Source organism: Pipistrellus kuhlii, unplaced genomic scaffold, assembly GCF_014108245.1.
Source record: "Pipistrellus kuhlii isolate mPipKuh1 unplaced genomic scaffold, mPipKuh1.p scaffold_m20_p_11, whole genome shotgun sequence".
Classification (NCBI taxonomy): domain Eukaryota; kingdom Metazoa; phylum Chordata; class Mammalia; order Chiroptera; family Vespertilionidae; genus Pipistrellus; species Pipistrellus kuhlii.
In genome coordinates, this window is record NW_023425416.1 from 47568625 (window position 1) to 47585510 (window position 16886).

General features: G+C 37.0%; 1 protein-coding gene and 1 pseudogene across 1 annotated transcript in view; one reads left to right on the top strand and one right to left on the bottom strand.

The window, feature by feature from the left end:
- The first annotated feature begins 617 nt into the window (after window positions 1-617).
- The window catches only part of TOPAZ1 (testis and ovary specific TOPAZ 1), a 42769-nt gene continuing 26500 nt past the window's right edge, over window positions 618-16886 (top strand). Inside the window, 9 exon segments of the mRNA XM_036432025.2 lie at window positions 618-851; window positions 854-939; window positions 941-966; window positions 1401-3849; window positions 7875-7933; window positions 8575-8702; window positions 12741-12802; window positions 14974-15113; window positions 16663-16748. Coding sequence (XP_036287918.1) covers window positions 618-851; window positions 854-939; window positions 941-966; window positions 1401-3849; window positions 7875-7933; window positions 8575-8702; window positions 12741-12802; window positions 14974-15113; window positions 16663-16748 — 3270 coding nt within the window.
- On the bottom strand, window positions 11496-11819 carry LOC118715556 (annotated as a pseudogene).

Genomic DNA, 16886 nt, shown 5'->3' on the forward strand with positions numbered 1-16886 from the left:
GCGTGGCAGCTTGACCGAAACAGCACAAGCATGGAGGCACAGATACAACTCCGGAGGCTGGTGCCGTCCGTCAGCCGGGAGCCGGGGCCATGGCTGGGGGGACAGTGGCTGACACGCACAGAAAGGAGCATCGGGCAGAGCTCACGTGCAGGCGGGCGCCGGGGAAAGAAGGCGTCAATGGCTTCTGGGCTCCTGGCCTGGGCAGCTGGGCGGGCGGCGGCGCGCTTGTCAACCCTCGAGGAGCAGCTGAGAGGAAAGATGCCCGTTTGGGGTGTCCAGAGGCTTGCGGTGGCGTTAAAGCCGCTGGCAGACATGGTCTCTGCGAGCTGCCTGGCGGGAGAGGAGCTCCGGGCGGTTCCGAAAGGTCGGAGCTGCCGGAAGGCGCCGCGGAGACGTCGAGAGAAGCCTGCCAGGCGCCGCCGCGCTCCGCACGCACGTTGCCGCCTCGCGCGCCGGCCCGGCGGGCCTCGCTGCCCACTTCCGCTTCCGGTCTGCCACAGGGCGTCCAGATGAGGGACGGGAAGCCGGGCCTCAGATCCCCGGCGGCGGCGGCGGCGGGAGCAGCCTCGGTGCCCCCCTTAGGCTCGGCGGCGTGTAGGGCAGGCGGAGCGGGGCCGATGAGGCGGCAGGCGCCCGCGGGCCCCGCGGTCTCCGGTGGGCGGGAGGGCCCGGCCCGCAGCCTGAGGAAGCGAGGCCGGCCGCGGCCGCCGGGGCCCGGCGAGGCGGGAGCCCGCGGCCCGGACGCCGCCGGGCCTGAGGAGGGCAGGAGAAAGAGGAGGATGGTGGGCCGGGCGTCCGAGAGAGAAGAGGTGGACAGTGACAAGTCCGGTGAGGCATCGGGGCGGGGAAGGCCGAGGCGAGGCGGCCCGTGGCGGGTCGGGGGCAGGTAGGCCCTTCGCGCCTGTGGGACCAGCAGGGCTGAGGAGCAGAGGAGGAGGCGGGTCCTCTTGCCATCGGGAAGGCACAGTAAGGGAGCGTCCAGGGGCCACTCCCGCTCTAGCCTTTGTACCTCAGCCCGCTCCATCTTGGTTTTACCACTAGCGTTTAATTTGAACCAGCGTGGGCTTTACTGATGACCGGCTTTACTGATGACAGGGTGAGAGGGAGGAAACAGCAATTCTCTTGAGAGGTGTTTGCCCAGTTAGGAGCTCTTGGTCAGAATCACTGTAAAAGGAATTCCTGCTAGTGATCCATTTTGGCTAGTGTGAAATGACCATGATGCTGAAGGTTATTCAGCTGTCTTAGAACTTACACAGGTTTGTATGTGGTTCCTTAACAGAAATTAGGAAAACGAAAATGGATGGCATCCCTTTGGGTTTTTTTTTTTTTTTTTTAACTATTGTTGGTTTTTCCTCCTCAATATAAAATATTTTCTGATATATTTTTGTCATTTTGATCAGCCAAGGAAAAAAGAAAAGTTACTGGAGCCTCAAGTGATGATCCACAGCCAGGGGCTGACCTGGTAAGAAAGGAATCATTAACCAGTTCGGAATCTTTCCAAACACTGGAGTGCAGTGAATTTCAAAGTCCAACTCTCTTGCAGTCTTTGGGTAAGGAAGTTTTGGTAGACGGTAGTAAGAGAAGAAGTCGAATTAAAACACTTGAAAACTTAGCAAGTCCACTCTTCAAGATAATTGAAAATAAAGCTACACAAAATATAAAGGTTGAATTTCAAGATGAACTGTTCAAGAATACTCCAAAATATTCTTGTAACAGCTTGTCACCTGGAGTAGAAAATAATTCCATTTTAAATATACATGGTTGCAGTTGTTTCCCCCATTCCAAGGATTATAATGATGAAAACAGCCTTACATATAAACCTGATGGTGGATGTATCCATGTATCGGAAAATTCCTCAGAGTTAAAGAAAGACCTTAGGAGTCTTTCAGATAGGAGTAACACAAATAATATTCCTCACCTATCAAACACTGAAGAAAACTTAATGGGAGTAAATAAATTATTGCTTGAAGAAACTGATTTATACAAAAGCAAAAATAATGGCTTGCTTCCCTGCCATCAAAATGAAAAAAATAAATACTCAATAGAGGAAAGCAGTGTTGGGAGAAAACCCAGGAAAAGGATGAAGTTGTCTGGAAAAGGAGATAAAATGATTGTCAAAATGAACTTCTCTAATGTGCCTAATAAGTCTGAGTTGCTGTTACAAGAAAACCATATGGGTGCTGAAAGTAAAGAAGCAAAAACTTTAAAAATTTTGAGAAAAGCAAACCATAAATCACTTTCTCCAATGGATCACTTACCAAGTCTTCCAGAAACAGTAGAAAAAAAGACAAGTCCTGAGCATCTGGTAAATACTATGTCTCAGAAAACCCTAGCACCAGTTTTGAAAGAAGAAACCAAGAATGCTTCAGAGCCCTTAAGATGTAAAAACACAGAGCCAGAAGAATATTTTAAGGCAGTGCAAAGCTCAACAGTGAAATCACCTAGTGATTGCCATCCTATTGAAAAGAGATCACAGGAAAACTTAAGAAATGAAGCAGAAGAATCCAAGTTCAGCTGTCACAGAACAATACCAATGACTGGTAAAAGAACTTGGCCGTGTTATTCATGTGCTAGAGTAACTGCCTATTGTTGGAAAAAGTCTTCCTTGCCAAAATCAAATGACTCTCTTCCTGGGTCTGGGGAAAGTGTTAGTCAAGATGATTTTCTTAAACACCAAGCAAATCAGACTCACTTAACTGACTCCAAATTACCATTACAAAGTTCCATAAAAGAAACAAGCAGGGAATCTTCAAGTAAAGAAAAATTGGATTCTAATATAAATTGTCTGTCTGCAGTCTCTGAAGTAGACTCTGCTATAGAACCCACTTTAATGGTTAAAAAGGAACCTGTAATCGATGATGATGACAAGATGAAGTATGAGGAACCGAGCAGAAGTGGGTCAGAGGTAGTTTCTAATGCTACTGAAGATACTCGGTTAACTAATGTGACTCAAAACTTAACAGGAAATAAAAGAAAAGATAGAGGGACTTTAACAAAACTTAATTTGACACTGGCTTCCCAGCATGGCCAGGAAGCTAACAACTCTATAGGCAAAACTATTCACCGAAAAACATGTGTTGCTAAGCCAACAGTTGTGGTTCCAGACTTGGTTAAAATATTGAACACAGGACGGCTGACTAATTTTAAAATTCCTTTACTTAAGAATAAAACAGAAAAAAGAAAAGAAATAAATGCCAAGTCATCAGAGAGAGAAGCATGTAGTCCCCTAGAGCTTCTTGACAATATGTCTGGAACAGAGATAAGACAGAATAGGAATAAAGAAAACATCTCCACAGTAATTTCAGGACTTCAGTCTTTGAACATACAAAATAATGTTGCTCCAGTGCAATCTAGTTCTGACTTACACTGCAATAAGAATTTCTATAATAGTTCTTCAAGTTTTTTAAAGCAAGGTAATAATAAACCACCTAACTATAGCTCTGAACCAGGCAATATTGTTTCTAATGAGAAAACCGTTTCTCTCACGGTTGAAAAGAATACCTTCTTTTGTGATCCTGGGTGTATAGAGAAAAGTCCTGCCCTCTGCTCTGATGAACAAGAAACATTCAAACAAGTTTCCTCTGAAGTTAGTGGTAGAAAAACGACTAAGAACTTTTCAGACATTAAAAGTATCCCAGATATTCTTAGAGCATATGAAGATGATGTCCTCTTAATTGATGTAATTCAAGATGACCCAGACCTCTTTGGAGGCTCCAATGAAGGGGAGCTCTCATTTACTTCAGAGGTCCCCATGGTAAGCCAGGAGCCCAATGTTGCTGAAGAGCAGCAATCAACAGACTCCAAGCACATGGAACTTCCAGAAATAAAAGAACCGAGTGATAAATTGAGGTATGCATGTTCAAGTATGCCTTTTGGTACACATTATTGGGGGTTTTAAAAGCATTTTCTACTCTTAGGTGTCACTAATTTATTCAGTGATCATTGAAGCTCCATTTTTTAACCATGTTATTATAATAAATATAATATAGCATATTATTGCTGAGACATGGAAATGTCATTATGCTAAAACTTATAATTGAAATAATATGTATATACACATGTGTATATACATATATATGTTGGAAAATATATTGGAGCAGATTGTGCAAAATAAAAATGATGATTTAGGAAATGGCTTTTTAAATTATTAAGATTGCTTCTTTCAAAGTCAATTAAATTTATTTTCATGTTCTTTAATTATTATCAATATACAAATGTGCTTTTATTTCAGCCTAGTTATTTATTATGAACAATACTTAAGTTTTAACCCACTTTCTATAATTTTTTTAAAGTTTTATTGATTTCAGAGATGAAGTGAGAAGGAGAGAGAGAGAGAGAAATATCTATGATGAGAATCATTGTTCTGCTGTCTCCTACACACCCCACACTGGGGATCAGGCCCACAACCCAGGCGTGTGTCCTGACTGGGAATCAAACAATAATTTCCTGGTTCATAGGCTGATGCTCAACCACCAAGCCACGCCAGCTGGGCTGTGACTTTTTATTAAATAAAATACTAATTTTTGAGGAACAGAGAAGTTTTGGAAAAGTTTATTTGACGTAATGAGGATCTGAAAGTAGAATCAGGAGTTAAACTAATTTTCAGAAGAAAAGAAAAGAAATTTGTTGTGCGTTTAAGGTTATGGTTTTAAATGATGAGTTAGCCCCCAATGAGGACAAGTTTGCCTGTTGCAACTTTAAATGGAGCCAAGTAAGTAGCCTTCATGCTTTGGAACTTGAGCTATTCTGGGTTGGCTCAAATATTCTTTAATAGTATGTCATATTTTACTAAACTTTTATAATTCTTCAAGCTCTGATTTATATTTGTATGTTGCAATACTTGAATATTGTAATGGTCTGTGAATAAACTCAAAAGGAAACATGAAAATACTTTCCACTAAGAAAGTGGTACATGACTTAAATTTATTTGGTATTTATACATTTTAGTTACTTTTATAATGCCATATTCTTGATGTTCTTAGTGTTACAAGAATTTGTAACCTATAATCACATAAAGTACTTTCTTTGTCAAATGGACTAAGAGCTTTATATATTATTTATTTTTGAACTTGTTCTGCTAGTAATTATTCTCAAGCAGTCATCTTCAAAACTTTTTGTCAATTACCCATAGCCAAGACATATTTTACATTACAATCCAGTCAGTTTATACTTATGAATACATGAAATAATAGATTTACAAAAACAGAATTTTCCTTACTACAAGTGGTATAACATATTTTGTATTTTAGTCTGTTTTATTTTTTTAAATGCTGGTTGGAACTCCTTAAATTTTATCACCCCCTTGAAAAATTCTTTGGAGGGTAAACTTGATGTACTCTGTATAGTTTTTCAGAAGTTTCTCTTGTTCTCTCCTTTTTGCTCAAATCATCTCTCTTGCTTTTCTTTACTTCTGTAGCCTCAACCATATTTATTTCTCTTTTGCTCCTCCTACCCTTCATTTGTTTTCCTTTTTGCTCTATCAAGGCAGAGGTGTAATTTTCCACTCCACAAATGCAAAACTGTAAAATGTTTATGTGGATTGCAATTTTGCTTAGTTTATTTTTTGTTAACTTGGATGAGTTTAAAGTCTCTCAAATTTGAAACAAAACTGAATTACTTGTAACGAAAGTGGCATATACAGTTTTACTTTCCTTGTAAACTATAGTAAAAAGTGTCTCACACTTATGAACTATATCAGCAATATTAAAATTCGATCTTACTTCTTTGAAATTAAACAGTATACTTGCTATACTATTTATTTATTTTTTTATTTTATTTTTGTCAGTAACTTCCTATATGTCTTAAGCTAATAACCTATTATGAATGTAACTTGAGGATAATTAGAAACCACAGAAACACAGCTCACTTCTCTATTGAGTCACTTAATCCTATTCATAATATTATCTCACAATTTTTCTTCCTCTCAATTTGCAATGCTGGTATCTTATTCATCTTTCCCTCAGATTATTGTAATGAGCTCCTAGTTAATCTTCCTGAACTCTCTTAGTATATCCTCTCCATAGTTTTACTATGGAACAGAAATTGATCTGTCAGTGACTGCTTACAGTGCTGCTCTAGCTTTCAGCCACTTGAGGGTAGAGGCTAAATTGCTTGGCATGGCTCTGTAAGGTTCTTTCGTAGATCCGCATCCTTTTTTTTTTTTTTTTTTTTTTTTTTTTACATCTGTGTGGTAGGGGAGAGGAAAGAGGTGGGGAGTGAAAAGCTAATAAGAGATAAGCAAAGCAAGAAGCTCACTGTTTCGGGGCGGGGGGAGGAACATTTGTAATAATATGAACAATAAAGATTTATTTAAAAAAGGAAGAAGAAGAAGCAGCAGCAGCAGCAGCTCACTATTTCCATAATGTGTCATGTACTTGAATCCTTTTGCATGTTTATCTGAAATTCCCTTTATTTTCTTTCACTTATCCTTCAAATCACATCTGAGATATTTTTCTAGGGATTTGTTCCAATAGTTCTCTTGGCATATAGGTCAGTATCTTATGTCTGCTTGTATGTAAGTCTCTTCGTACACTGGGAGTTTCTAGACAGGAGAGAGGCATCTTCATTTGGTTCTCCTTCATGTCTGGCCAGTAAGGAGGATGTTAAGTGCTGAGTATATGAGAGTAACTAGATACTTGTGGGCCTTATTTTCATAGCACTTTTAGTCGGTCAAGGGATGCAAATATTAAGCATGTACAATAAAATATGACGAAGTGCAAGATACTGAAGATGTCCTGATCAAAGTGACAGTTAAGATGAACACTAAAGGATGATTAGAAATTCACCAAGAGGTGAAGAAAATGAGTAGAATTTTGTCATAGAAAGAATAGCCTATAAGAAAGCCACAGGGAAGAGCATGTCACATCTGAATAGCAGAAATAACGTCCCTCTCACATCATTGTCTCTCTCTCTCTCCCTCTCCCTCTCTCTCTCTCTCTCTCTCTCTCTCTCTCTCTCTCTCTCTCTCTCTCTCTCTCCCCCTCTCTCTCTCTCTCCCCCTCCCTCCCTCCCACCCCTACCTCTACCCCTTCTACTCTAAAAATCAATGAAAATATATCCTCTTGTGAAGATTAACAAAACAAAAAGAATGGTGCATATAAAATATTTTGTTCAGTTTCCCTTTTTCTTGGCTATTTAGGATAACTTTAATAAAACCCATTAAATGAATAAATGGTGGGATTATGGGTTTTTATTCTATGTACTTCTGTATATTTTTATTTAAATTTTTAAAAAAAACGGAATAGTATTTAGCCTTTTGTTTTCGAGTTGTTGAAGCCTATGCTATTGGCTTTAAGAAAATTTTATCTCATTAAATCTTTACAAAACCTCATGGGTATGTGATATTCTCATTTTACAGATAGGATTAGACTCAGAGAAGTTAAATATTTTTGCCATAGTTAACACAAAGTGGCAGAACAACATTTAAACCCAAGTTGGACTATGATCTTCATAGCTTTAACCTTTGAACTCTGTTATTTTCAGAGACCACCACAAAAAAAAAAAAACACCTCAAGCTACTCTCAGTAGCAATAAGACATACATGCACATACTTTGGGAGTCGAAGTTAAACATTATTTTGTATTGGTGTAATACTTGAAAACTTTTTAAAATGCTGGGTACATGCCACTGGGTTCTCTTTGAGTAACGAAGTTTGAATGGCAGCATTCGTAACAATTGAAGTACATGGAATTGAAGAACCAAATGAATCTGCTTGGGTGTGCTAGGTTCTGAGTCCCAGTATAATTCTCTGTCCTTGGAGGACCTAAGCTGATGTTCACCAGCTGCTAAAGCTAGTATTGTATAATTTTTAGAGAAGGTAGATAGTTCTGCATAGAATATGTTATAATGTTTAAGCTCTCTTTGTTTTATAATAGAGAATTTCCTGTACTGGATCCTGGATTGAAGTCAGAGATCTGTAATTCCTTGCCAGCAGGTAAAATTTGACATTTTCAGAATATGCAATATTGAGGTATCTTTTCATATCTCCAAGCATAGTCAAAATACGTTCATTAAAACAGAAATCTTTTCTTTCATTTGTTAATTTTCTCAAGTTGCAATGGCCTGATTGGTAGATCAGATTTTGAAAATTTTTTATTTTATTATATCATAAGTAACTTTGTTAGCCTTTATCTACAAAAGATAGATGATTGGCCTTAATAATTCTTATAGTCTTATTTTGAAATTTAAATATATATTTAAGCTTTATCACATTTTACATCTGAATTCTTTTAAAATTTTTATATCTAGTTATAGGTTTAAATACCTAGATGTTTACAAGAAATAATTTGAAAATTAATTTTACTTTGATTTTCAAGTTTCAAGATATGTTGAAAATAGACATGATCAAGAAAGATTCTTAAAGTATCTTGATTTGTTTCAATTTGATCTTACTGTCATTTTTTATACCATATAATGGAGTTATTTGATAAAGAAGAATAATTGTATAATTTGCTGAAAACTTTAAATTTGTTATATTGGACTTTAAAAAACTCTCTGAATTCTAACTTATTTTTAGAATAATCTTGTTTATTTTGTCATCTATAGTTTCTACAGTTAAATATTATTTCTTTCCAGCAAGTGAGATAAAACATGATTTAAAAGATGCAAACATTTCCTTAGGAGAAGTTACTAATAGGACCTCTCAAAATGAAAAACTGGGAGACTTCAATGAAAACATAAAAAGTTCAGACTTGGATGAAAAGGTATTAGGGAATCTTTTGCATTTTCTTATTTTTTGGTGTGAAATGGGGGTAATACAAAAATTCTTCTGAACAGTGTAATCAGATAAATAAGTGTAACTCCTTTTTATTGACTAAAAGAATAATACTCTTCTGGCCCTAGGATATATTGCTTAATGTTTTACATAAGCACAATAACAATTTTAGGAACTTTAGAGGGTAAATAAGTTGATTTATAGAATATATGCCTATCCTACTACCTTTCTACTTTTATATATGTTTTTGTGTGTGTATGAATTTTTAGAAATATTTTATTAATTTTATACCTAGGTATGTATATCGTATATAATAAAAGGCTAATATGCAAATAGACCAAATACCAGAACCGGTCACTATGATGTGCACTGATCACAAGGGGGCAGATGCTCAATGCAGGAGCTGCCATCTGGTGGTCAGTGCACTCCCACAGGGGGAGCGGTGTTCAGCCAGAAGTCCAGAAGCCTGGCTCACAGCTGGTGAGTGCAACAGCAGTGGTGGGAGCCTCTCCTACCTCTGCAGCAGTGTTAAGGATGTCTGGCTGCCTGCTATTGGCTGGGAACGAGCCTAAGCAGGCAGTTGGACATCCCCCAAGGGCTTCCAAACTGCGAGAGGGTGTAGACCGGACTGAGGGACACCCCCCCCTCCCAGAGTGCATGAATCTCATGCACCAGGCCTTATTATTATATTGTAGTAAAGAGGATCTGTGTACCCTTCACGTAGTTTTCCCATGATTACATCTTAAGGTACAATGCCAGAAACAAGAATTTGCTAGTATAATGAGTGTATATAGTTCTGTGTATTTTATCAAGTGTGCAATTTTTTGTAGCCACCACTGCAATCAAGATAATTATTCTATCACTACAAAGATTTCCCTATGTTTAGTCACACCTTCCTCACTACCTCTAACATCCCTAACCTTAGCAACCACTAATGTTTTCCATCTCTGTAATTTTGGTATTTTGCAATAAAGGTAGATTCATTGGAGGTTGGCTAGAAGGTTATTGATTTTATTACTATTACAAAATAACTCACTTTTGGTTTTATTGATTTTTTTTTCTATTTCTTTGTTATTTCCTATTTCTCTGCTCTGATCCTTTTCTCCTCTTCTTACTTTGGGTTTAATTTGCTTTTCTTTTTGCAGTTTCTTGAATCATTGATTTGAAACCTCTTATTTTCTAAAAGAGGCATCTAGTGCCATGATTTTATCCATAAATTGTGATTTAGCAGCATCCCACATTTTTTTAAATTTTGAAATAATTGCAGATTCACATGCAGTTGTAAAAAAAATAACAGTGATTTCATGTACCCTTTACCCGATTTCCCCCAATGACATTGCAAAACTAGAGTACAATCGGAATATTGGCACTGTTAGAGCTATGATGATACAAAACATTTCTGTCATCCCAAGGATCCTCATGTTGCCCTTTTATTGCCATGCCTACTTTCTTCCCTCCTACCCCTAATCCCGCCTTAACCTTTGACAGACACTAATCTGTTCTCCATTTCTATAGTTTTGTCAGTTCATGTTATATAAATGGAATCATACAGTTTGGAACCTCTTCAGATGGGTTTTTTCAGACAGTACAATGTAGTCATCAAGTTTGTTGCATGTATCAATAGTTCATTTACTTTTATTGCTTAACAACACTCCATGGTATGACTTACCACAGTTTATTTAGCTATACACTCTTTGAAAGATATCTGGGTTGTTTAATTTTGGGCTATTACAAATAAAATGGCTATAAACATTCGTGTTCGGGTTTTTGCATTACTCTTAATTTCTAATTTCTCAAAACATGCTTTTGCCAACCCCGGTATATAAATCAAGCCATGATGCTATATGACTTAAATTTATAGAGTGACAATGTCAATTGTTTCTCAATAAAACTGGAAAATTTTAGGAAAAAAAACAATAAAATTTAAAAGGTTTTTTAAAAGATATAATGTATTATCTGTGACTATTCAAATAATGGGTGACTTGAGGAATTACTTGGTTACTATTTTTTCAAAAGTTTAATATTTAAGCATATATAACTTTCTTATAATAATTAGAAAATCACAATTCCAAAAACTCTAATTGTGGAATGTTTTAAGTACAATGTTTTAAATACACCTAACTATTGATTTTTTTCATTTTTTACATATTATTATATTATTTTCATTTGGCTCAAAAATTAAGAAAAGTTTTTTAAATTACACAGATAACTAAGGGAAAATACAGATAAATTTTAGGACATACAGGGACTTGCGTCTGTTTCATATTATCATATACTCTATTGTCTGACATAGAGGAAGTGGTCAAATTTTGATAAAATAAAAATTCAAAACAGAATTTAAAAATATTCACTCTGGCCCTAGACGGTTTGGCTCAGTGAATAGAATGTCTGCCTGTGGACTTGAAGGGTCCTAGATTCTAATCTGGTCAAGGGCACATGCCCAGGTTGCAGGCTCAATCCCTAGTAGAGGGTGTGCAGAAGGCAGCCAATCAGTGATTCTTTTTCATCATTGATGTTTCTACCCCTCTCTCTTCCCCTCTGAAATCAATAAAAATATATTCTAAAATAAACTAAAAATACTCACTCTGAAAACCCTCTGGTCCAGGTAGCATTTCCAACCCAGTATCTTGCCCAATCATCTAGATCTTTTACACATATAAAATTTTATACTTTTTCAACAAGTATTATCACTTAAGCCACGATTCAGGATCCTAGGTCTTAGGTCTCTCTTCACCTCCCTGGGAGAAGGGTGGAGGACAGAGACAGGTGGGGTACAGCCAGTTTAGATCTTCCCCAAAAATATGCCTTTTGCCTGCTGGTCATCCCAGGTCAACACCCAGGATATGAGGCAAAGGGACTTACACCAGTACCATTCGCACATGGAAACATCAACCCCTTTAGCAGTCATTGTCTTCTCCTGGGGTAGAAGTCCAAGTATTTCTGCCAACAGTTTCTGGTCTGGTTTTGGTTGGGGAAGCAGTTGTCAAAAGGGGTAGTGTGGTAGTTCTTGATTTTGATCTTGATGTCTTCTGCCATGTTGCTGACTCCTAAAGATGCCCCTGAAGCCACTCATAGTTCAATATGAGCCTCAGCAAAGAACCTCAGTCTGACCACAACAGCAAAATGGGAGTGGAAGATGGGATCAGATGGTTCCCAAGGTATCCTCCAACTCTAAATTTGGTATCTATATGCCAAATAGAATTGAGACCTAAATACATATATTTCTCTTTTTTTAAAATATATTTTTATTGACTTCAGAGAAGAAGTGAGAGAGATAGAAACATCAATGATGAAAGAGAATCATTGATCAGTTGCCTCCTGCATACCCCACACTGTGGATTGAGCTCATGACCTGGGCATATGCCCTGACCGGGAATAAAACGGTGACCTCCTGGTTCATACGTTGATGCTCAACCACTGGGCTACACCGTCCAGGCATATAAATATTTCTAATGGAAAATAAATATATGTTCATAAATACCACCTAAAAATAAAAATTACTTAAAGTCTTTTTTCTTAATGAGACATAACCCTGGCCAGGTAGCTCAGTTGGTTAGAGCATCATTCCAATAAGCCAACGTTGTGTTTTGATTCCCAGTCAGGACACATACAGGAGGATCAAAATAAACCAATGAATGCAAAAATAAGTGGAACAACAAAAATCGATCATTCTCTCCTTCCTTTTTTCCCTCCCCCTCTCTCTAAAATCAATATATTAAAAAGCATGACTTTATTTTTTGCATGATTTTAATTGTTCATAATAATTTGAAATGTTGGCTTGTAAAAGAGGTGATATCAAAAGCTGAGAAAATAAATTGATTTATATTTGTTTTTCTCAAGCAGCAGTGGAAATTCTGAAGTCAACTTTCGGTATTTTAAATAATGTAGAGTAGAATTGTTTTCTAGGTTGGCGATTAACCAGTTGTTGAATTAACATCCAATACATTTCTAATAAATCTGGTAAGCCTCATAGCTTAATATGGAATACAGATATTTAAGCTTGAACTTTTTAACCATATCTTCACAGTGTAAGTTTTCAGACAAAGTGACTGTTGAAGAAAAAGAAAATATGCACGAAGTTTGCAAAAGGTCTGTAACAATTTTTAAATCTATAACTTTAAGACAATTATTCATATGATTTGCATCTTGAGTATGTTTTTCATTATCTGCTATATGTGCTTGGCCTACTATGCCATAATCCACACGTGGACATTATTTAATTAATATGTCAGTTGTACCTAGATGTCAGGGATATTGTAAGTTGCCTTAAAACTGTCACTTAGATTTTTAAGCCCTTAAAATATTTTTTGAGAAAGGCATAAGAAATAATGATAAAAGAATAAAAAATATGTGACTTATAATGGTAAGAGTGATGGAAGTCAGATGAACATTGCAGTTTGCAGGTATTTACATGACTGTAGTGATTAGTACTGAGAGTTATAGTATACTTACTAAAACATATGTAGGTACCAAGTTTAGAGTTGGAGGATACTTGAGACCATCTGGTCCCATCCTCCACCCCCGTTTCACTGTTGTGGCCAGAGCACACTCAGATCAGGTGATGATACATTCAAGTCTTTTAGGTTAAGCCAGTGGTTTTCTTTTTTTCTTTTCTTTTTTTTTTCTTTTCTTTTTAAATATATTTTTATTGATTTCAGAGAGGAAAGGACAGAGAGAGAGAGAAACATCAATGATGAGAGAAAATCAGCCTCCTACATGCCCCCAACTGGAGATCGAGTCTGCAATCGGGCATGTGCCTTTGCCTGGAATCGAACCAGGGACTTTTCAGTCCACAGGCCTATGCTCTATCCATTGAGCAAACCAGCTAGGACAGCTAGTGGTTTTCAAAGTGTGATTCTTTGAGCAGCATCATGGTGGGAACTTGTCAGAAATGCAAATTATTGGGTCCCATTCCTGACCTCCCAAACTCTGGAGATGGAGCACATGAATCTGTTTCAATAAGGCCATCAGCTGATCAGATTCATGCTGAAGTTTGGAAACCATTGTATTAAGGAAAAGCCTAGGTAAAAATTAGATTGGCACAGAAGCCCTTTTGATTCATGACTTTTGGGAGATATTAAAGAAAAACTAACAGGGTTAACTTTTCTATTGAAAGCATTCTGCTTACAAACCAAAAAGTGTCATTGCAACCTGCAGAGTTGTGTCATCACTTTGGCTCTGCCATAATGACCAGGAGTGTGACACTGAACAGGTCATTAACCTGTGCTTCAGTCATCCAATCAAAAATAAATTTTACTAGAGAATTTTTTCCATCTATAAAATTCCATATTTCCTATTTCTTTGTTTTATGTTATTTTTCTAGATAAGTGACTTCCAGGTTAAGTTTTTCTAAAATTGGTTATATATTATAGAATCTCACGTATTAGAATATAATCAAAGCTGTTTAAGTGAGCAACCAAGAAAAACATTTTTAAACTCCTTCCCAAAGGAAGCACTCAAATACTAATACATGTAAAAATTTATTATATGTACTTGTCCTGAAGAATAATTTATAATTTATTGCACCCTCAATAGAGTAATTGAACTATCTTTTCTGGATTGGAACACTAGGCCAGTTCTTCCTCAAAACTTTAGCATGATCAAGAATATTTTGCTTTAGTTTTAATGCTACCACCTAATTCCTACCCCTACCCCAGTCATTTAACAAGCTTTGGTTTTCTAGCTAAGAAGATAGAAACAACCTGTTAAAAATACTGAATAATTGGCCCTGGCCAGGTATCTTGGTTAGGGCGTCTTCATAAAATGCCAAAGTTGTGGGTTTGATCTCTGGTCAAAGCATATACAAGAATCAGCCAGTGGCATGGCCAGCGTGGCTCAGTGGCTGAGTGTCAACCCATGAACCAGCAGGTATCGGATGGATTCCTGGTCAGGGAACATCCTGGGTTTTAGGCTCAATCCCTAGTAGGGGATGTTTAGGAAGCAGCTGATCAATGATTCTCATCATTGATGTTTCTCTTTTCTCCCTTCCTTTCTCTGAAATCAATAAAAACATGTTTTTTAAAATAATGAATACATTAAAGTGGAACAACTAATGTCTCAATCTCCCCCCCCCTTCCTCTCTCGAGCTAATAACCTATAAATACCAGGTAATCATAGTATAAAGGAATATGTAGTATTAGGTTGTGTTCCTACTTAATTTTATTCTCATCAGTCTGTTTTTGGAATAAATTTACGTTGTGATTTTTTTATTTTTTTTTTTATTTTTTTTTATTTTTTTTTATTTTTTTTTGCTCGCACAGCAAAGATTCTCAAAATGCAGAGATTATGGCTGGCGAATGTCAGTTAGCAACAGTGGACCCAAAACCTCTGTGCTTATCGCTGCCGCCTTTGAATCTAAGTGCTTTTCAAGAAGACACACCACTAAAGCCATGGATGAATGGTACTATTTTCTCAATAAAATTATGTTGGCTTTTGATAATATAGAAACTATATAGATTTTTACTAAAAGCAAAAAAGTAAAAGAGTCAAGATAGACTATATTAAAATTAAAGGATATGTACATTTAGTACTTTTTATGGAATAATTTCTGAATATGTAGGTTTATGTGATATTAGTAATACAAGTAAATTATAGGTTATACCTAAAATTTCATACTTTTGTTGATTATTTAGAATATATTTTAGGTGTGCCAGTTCTTTTAATAATTCATAATGCTTTGATAAAAATAAGCTAGTTTGAGGAATGAATTTAGAAATAATAAAATGTTTTTGTGCAACACCTAATTCTCCTGTACCTTCACACCACTGACATCGTACAACCTGTTATATACTATAGCAACAAGGCCGTGATGGTCACGTGTTTTATCTTGAAAAGCCTACAGATTTCATAATGAAAATTACTGCAAAGCTATGCAGCAAAAGTTTTAGCTTGTTCCAAATTATATCTGAATGCTGAAGAAGAAAAAAGAGGAGGAAGTTGTTGAAAATTATTTCTTATTTAAAAAGACCAACATTTAAATAAATAAATAAATAAATAAATAAATAAATAAAATAGACCAACATTAAGGAATATGATGCCTGGTATATTCATCAGCTCAGGCTGCAATAGCTGAATACCACAGACTAGGTGGCTTAAACAGAAATTTAATTCCCATGGTTCTGGAGGCTAGAAGTCCAAGATCAAGGTTTTAGCAGGTTCCTGGCTCTCTTCCTGGCTTATTGGTGGCTGCTTTCTTGCTAAGTCCTTTCCTTTGGTACATGTGCGTAGAGAGAGTAAGTAAGCTCTCTGGTGTCTCATACAATAATTCTATCAGACCAGGCCTCACCCCTTTGACTCCCATTTAAACCTTAATAGTTCTGTAAAAAGCACTATCTCCAAATGAAGTCACAGTGGAGATTAGGGCTTGAACATATGAATTTGAGGGGAGATCACAGTTCAGTCTGAAGCACTTGGGATGTCAGTGGCTTTCTTCCCTTAAAAAGTTTGTTGTGCATCCAGAGACCTTATAATGCATATATGCATAACCCATGGGTACAGACAATGGGGTGGTGAAGGCGTGAGGGGGACCGGGGTGAGGGGGCAGGCTAGAGGGGGTCAATGGAGCAAAAAAGAGGACATACATAATACTTTCAACAATAATTAAAAAAAAAAGTTTATTGTATATAATAGTTGTCTGCTTAATTTGGATATAATCATTTGAACGCAGTGCTCAATGATGCTATGTAAGGCTTTTAAGTGTCTTCAATAATAAAAAAGAATCTTTAGCTTATAATAAATTTTAAATTTAGGTCTGAAAATATTTAAAGAGCACCTAATCTGTAAACCATTCTGTATTTCACAGAACACCCATGGCAGCACAGTCTGTGAATTGAGCATGAATAGTCCGAAGTAAAACTTTAAAAGCAGATAGTAGTCGTCATCCGTTTTATTGTACAAAAGAAATAAATTGTAACCTATTGGTGTATAATGTCATTCTTAATCATTTTTAGATTTCAGATTTTCAGGACAACATTCTGTCCTAAAGTTGCAGAATCCTGAAACCTGTGAAATATTTAAGAGGGAAAAGATTGTAAGGGTAAGTTCCACATTTTAAAAAAGTAATCTGCCCAGCTGAAGTGGTTCAGTTGCTTAAGTGTCAACTCGTGCACCTAAAGGTTGCTGGTTCCATTAAAGGTCAGGGCACATACCTGAGTTTCGTGTTTGATCCCATCGG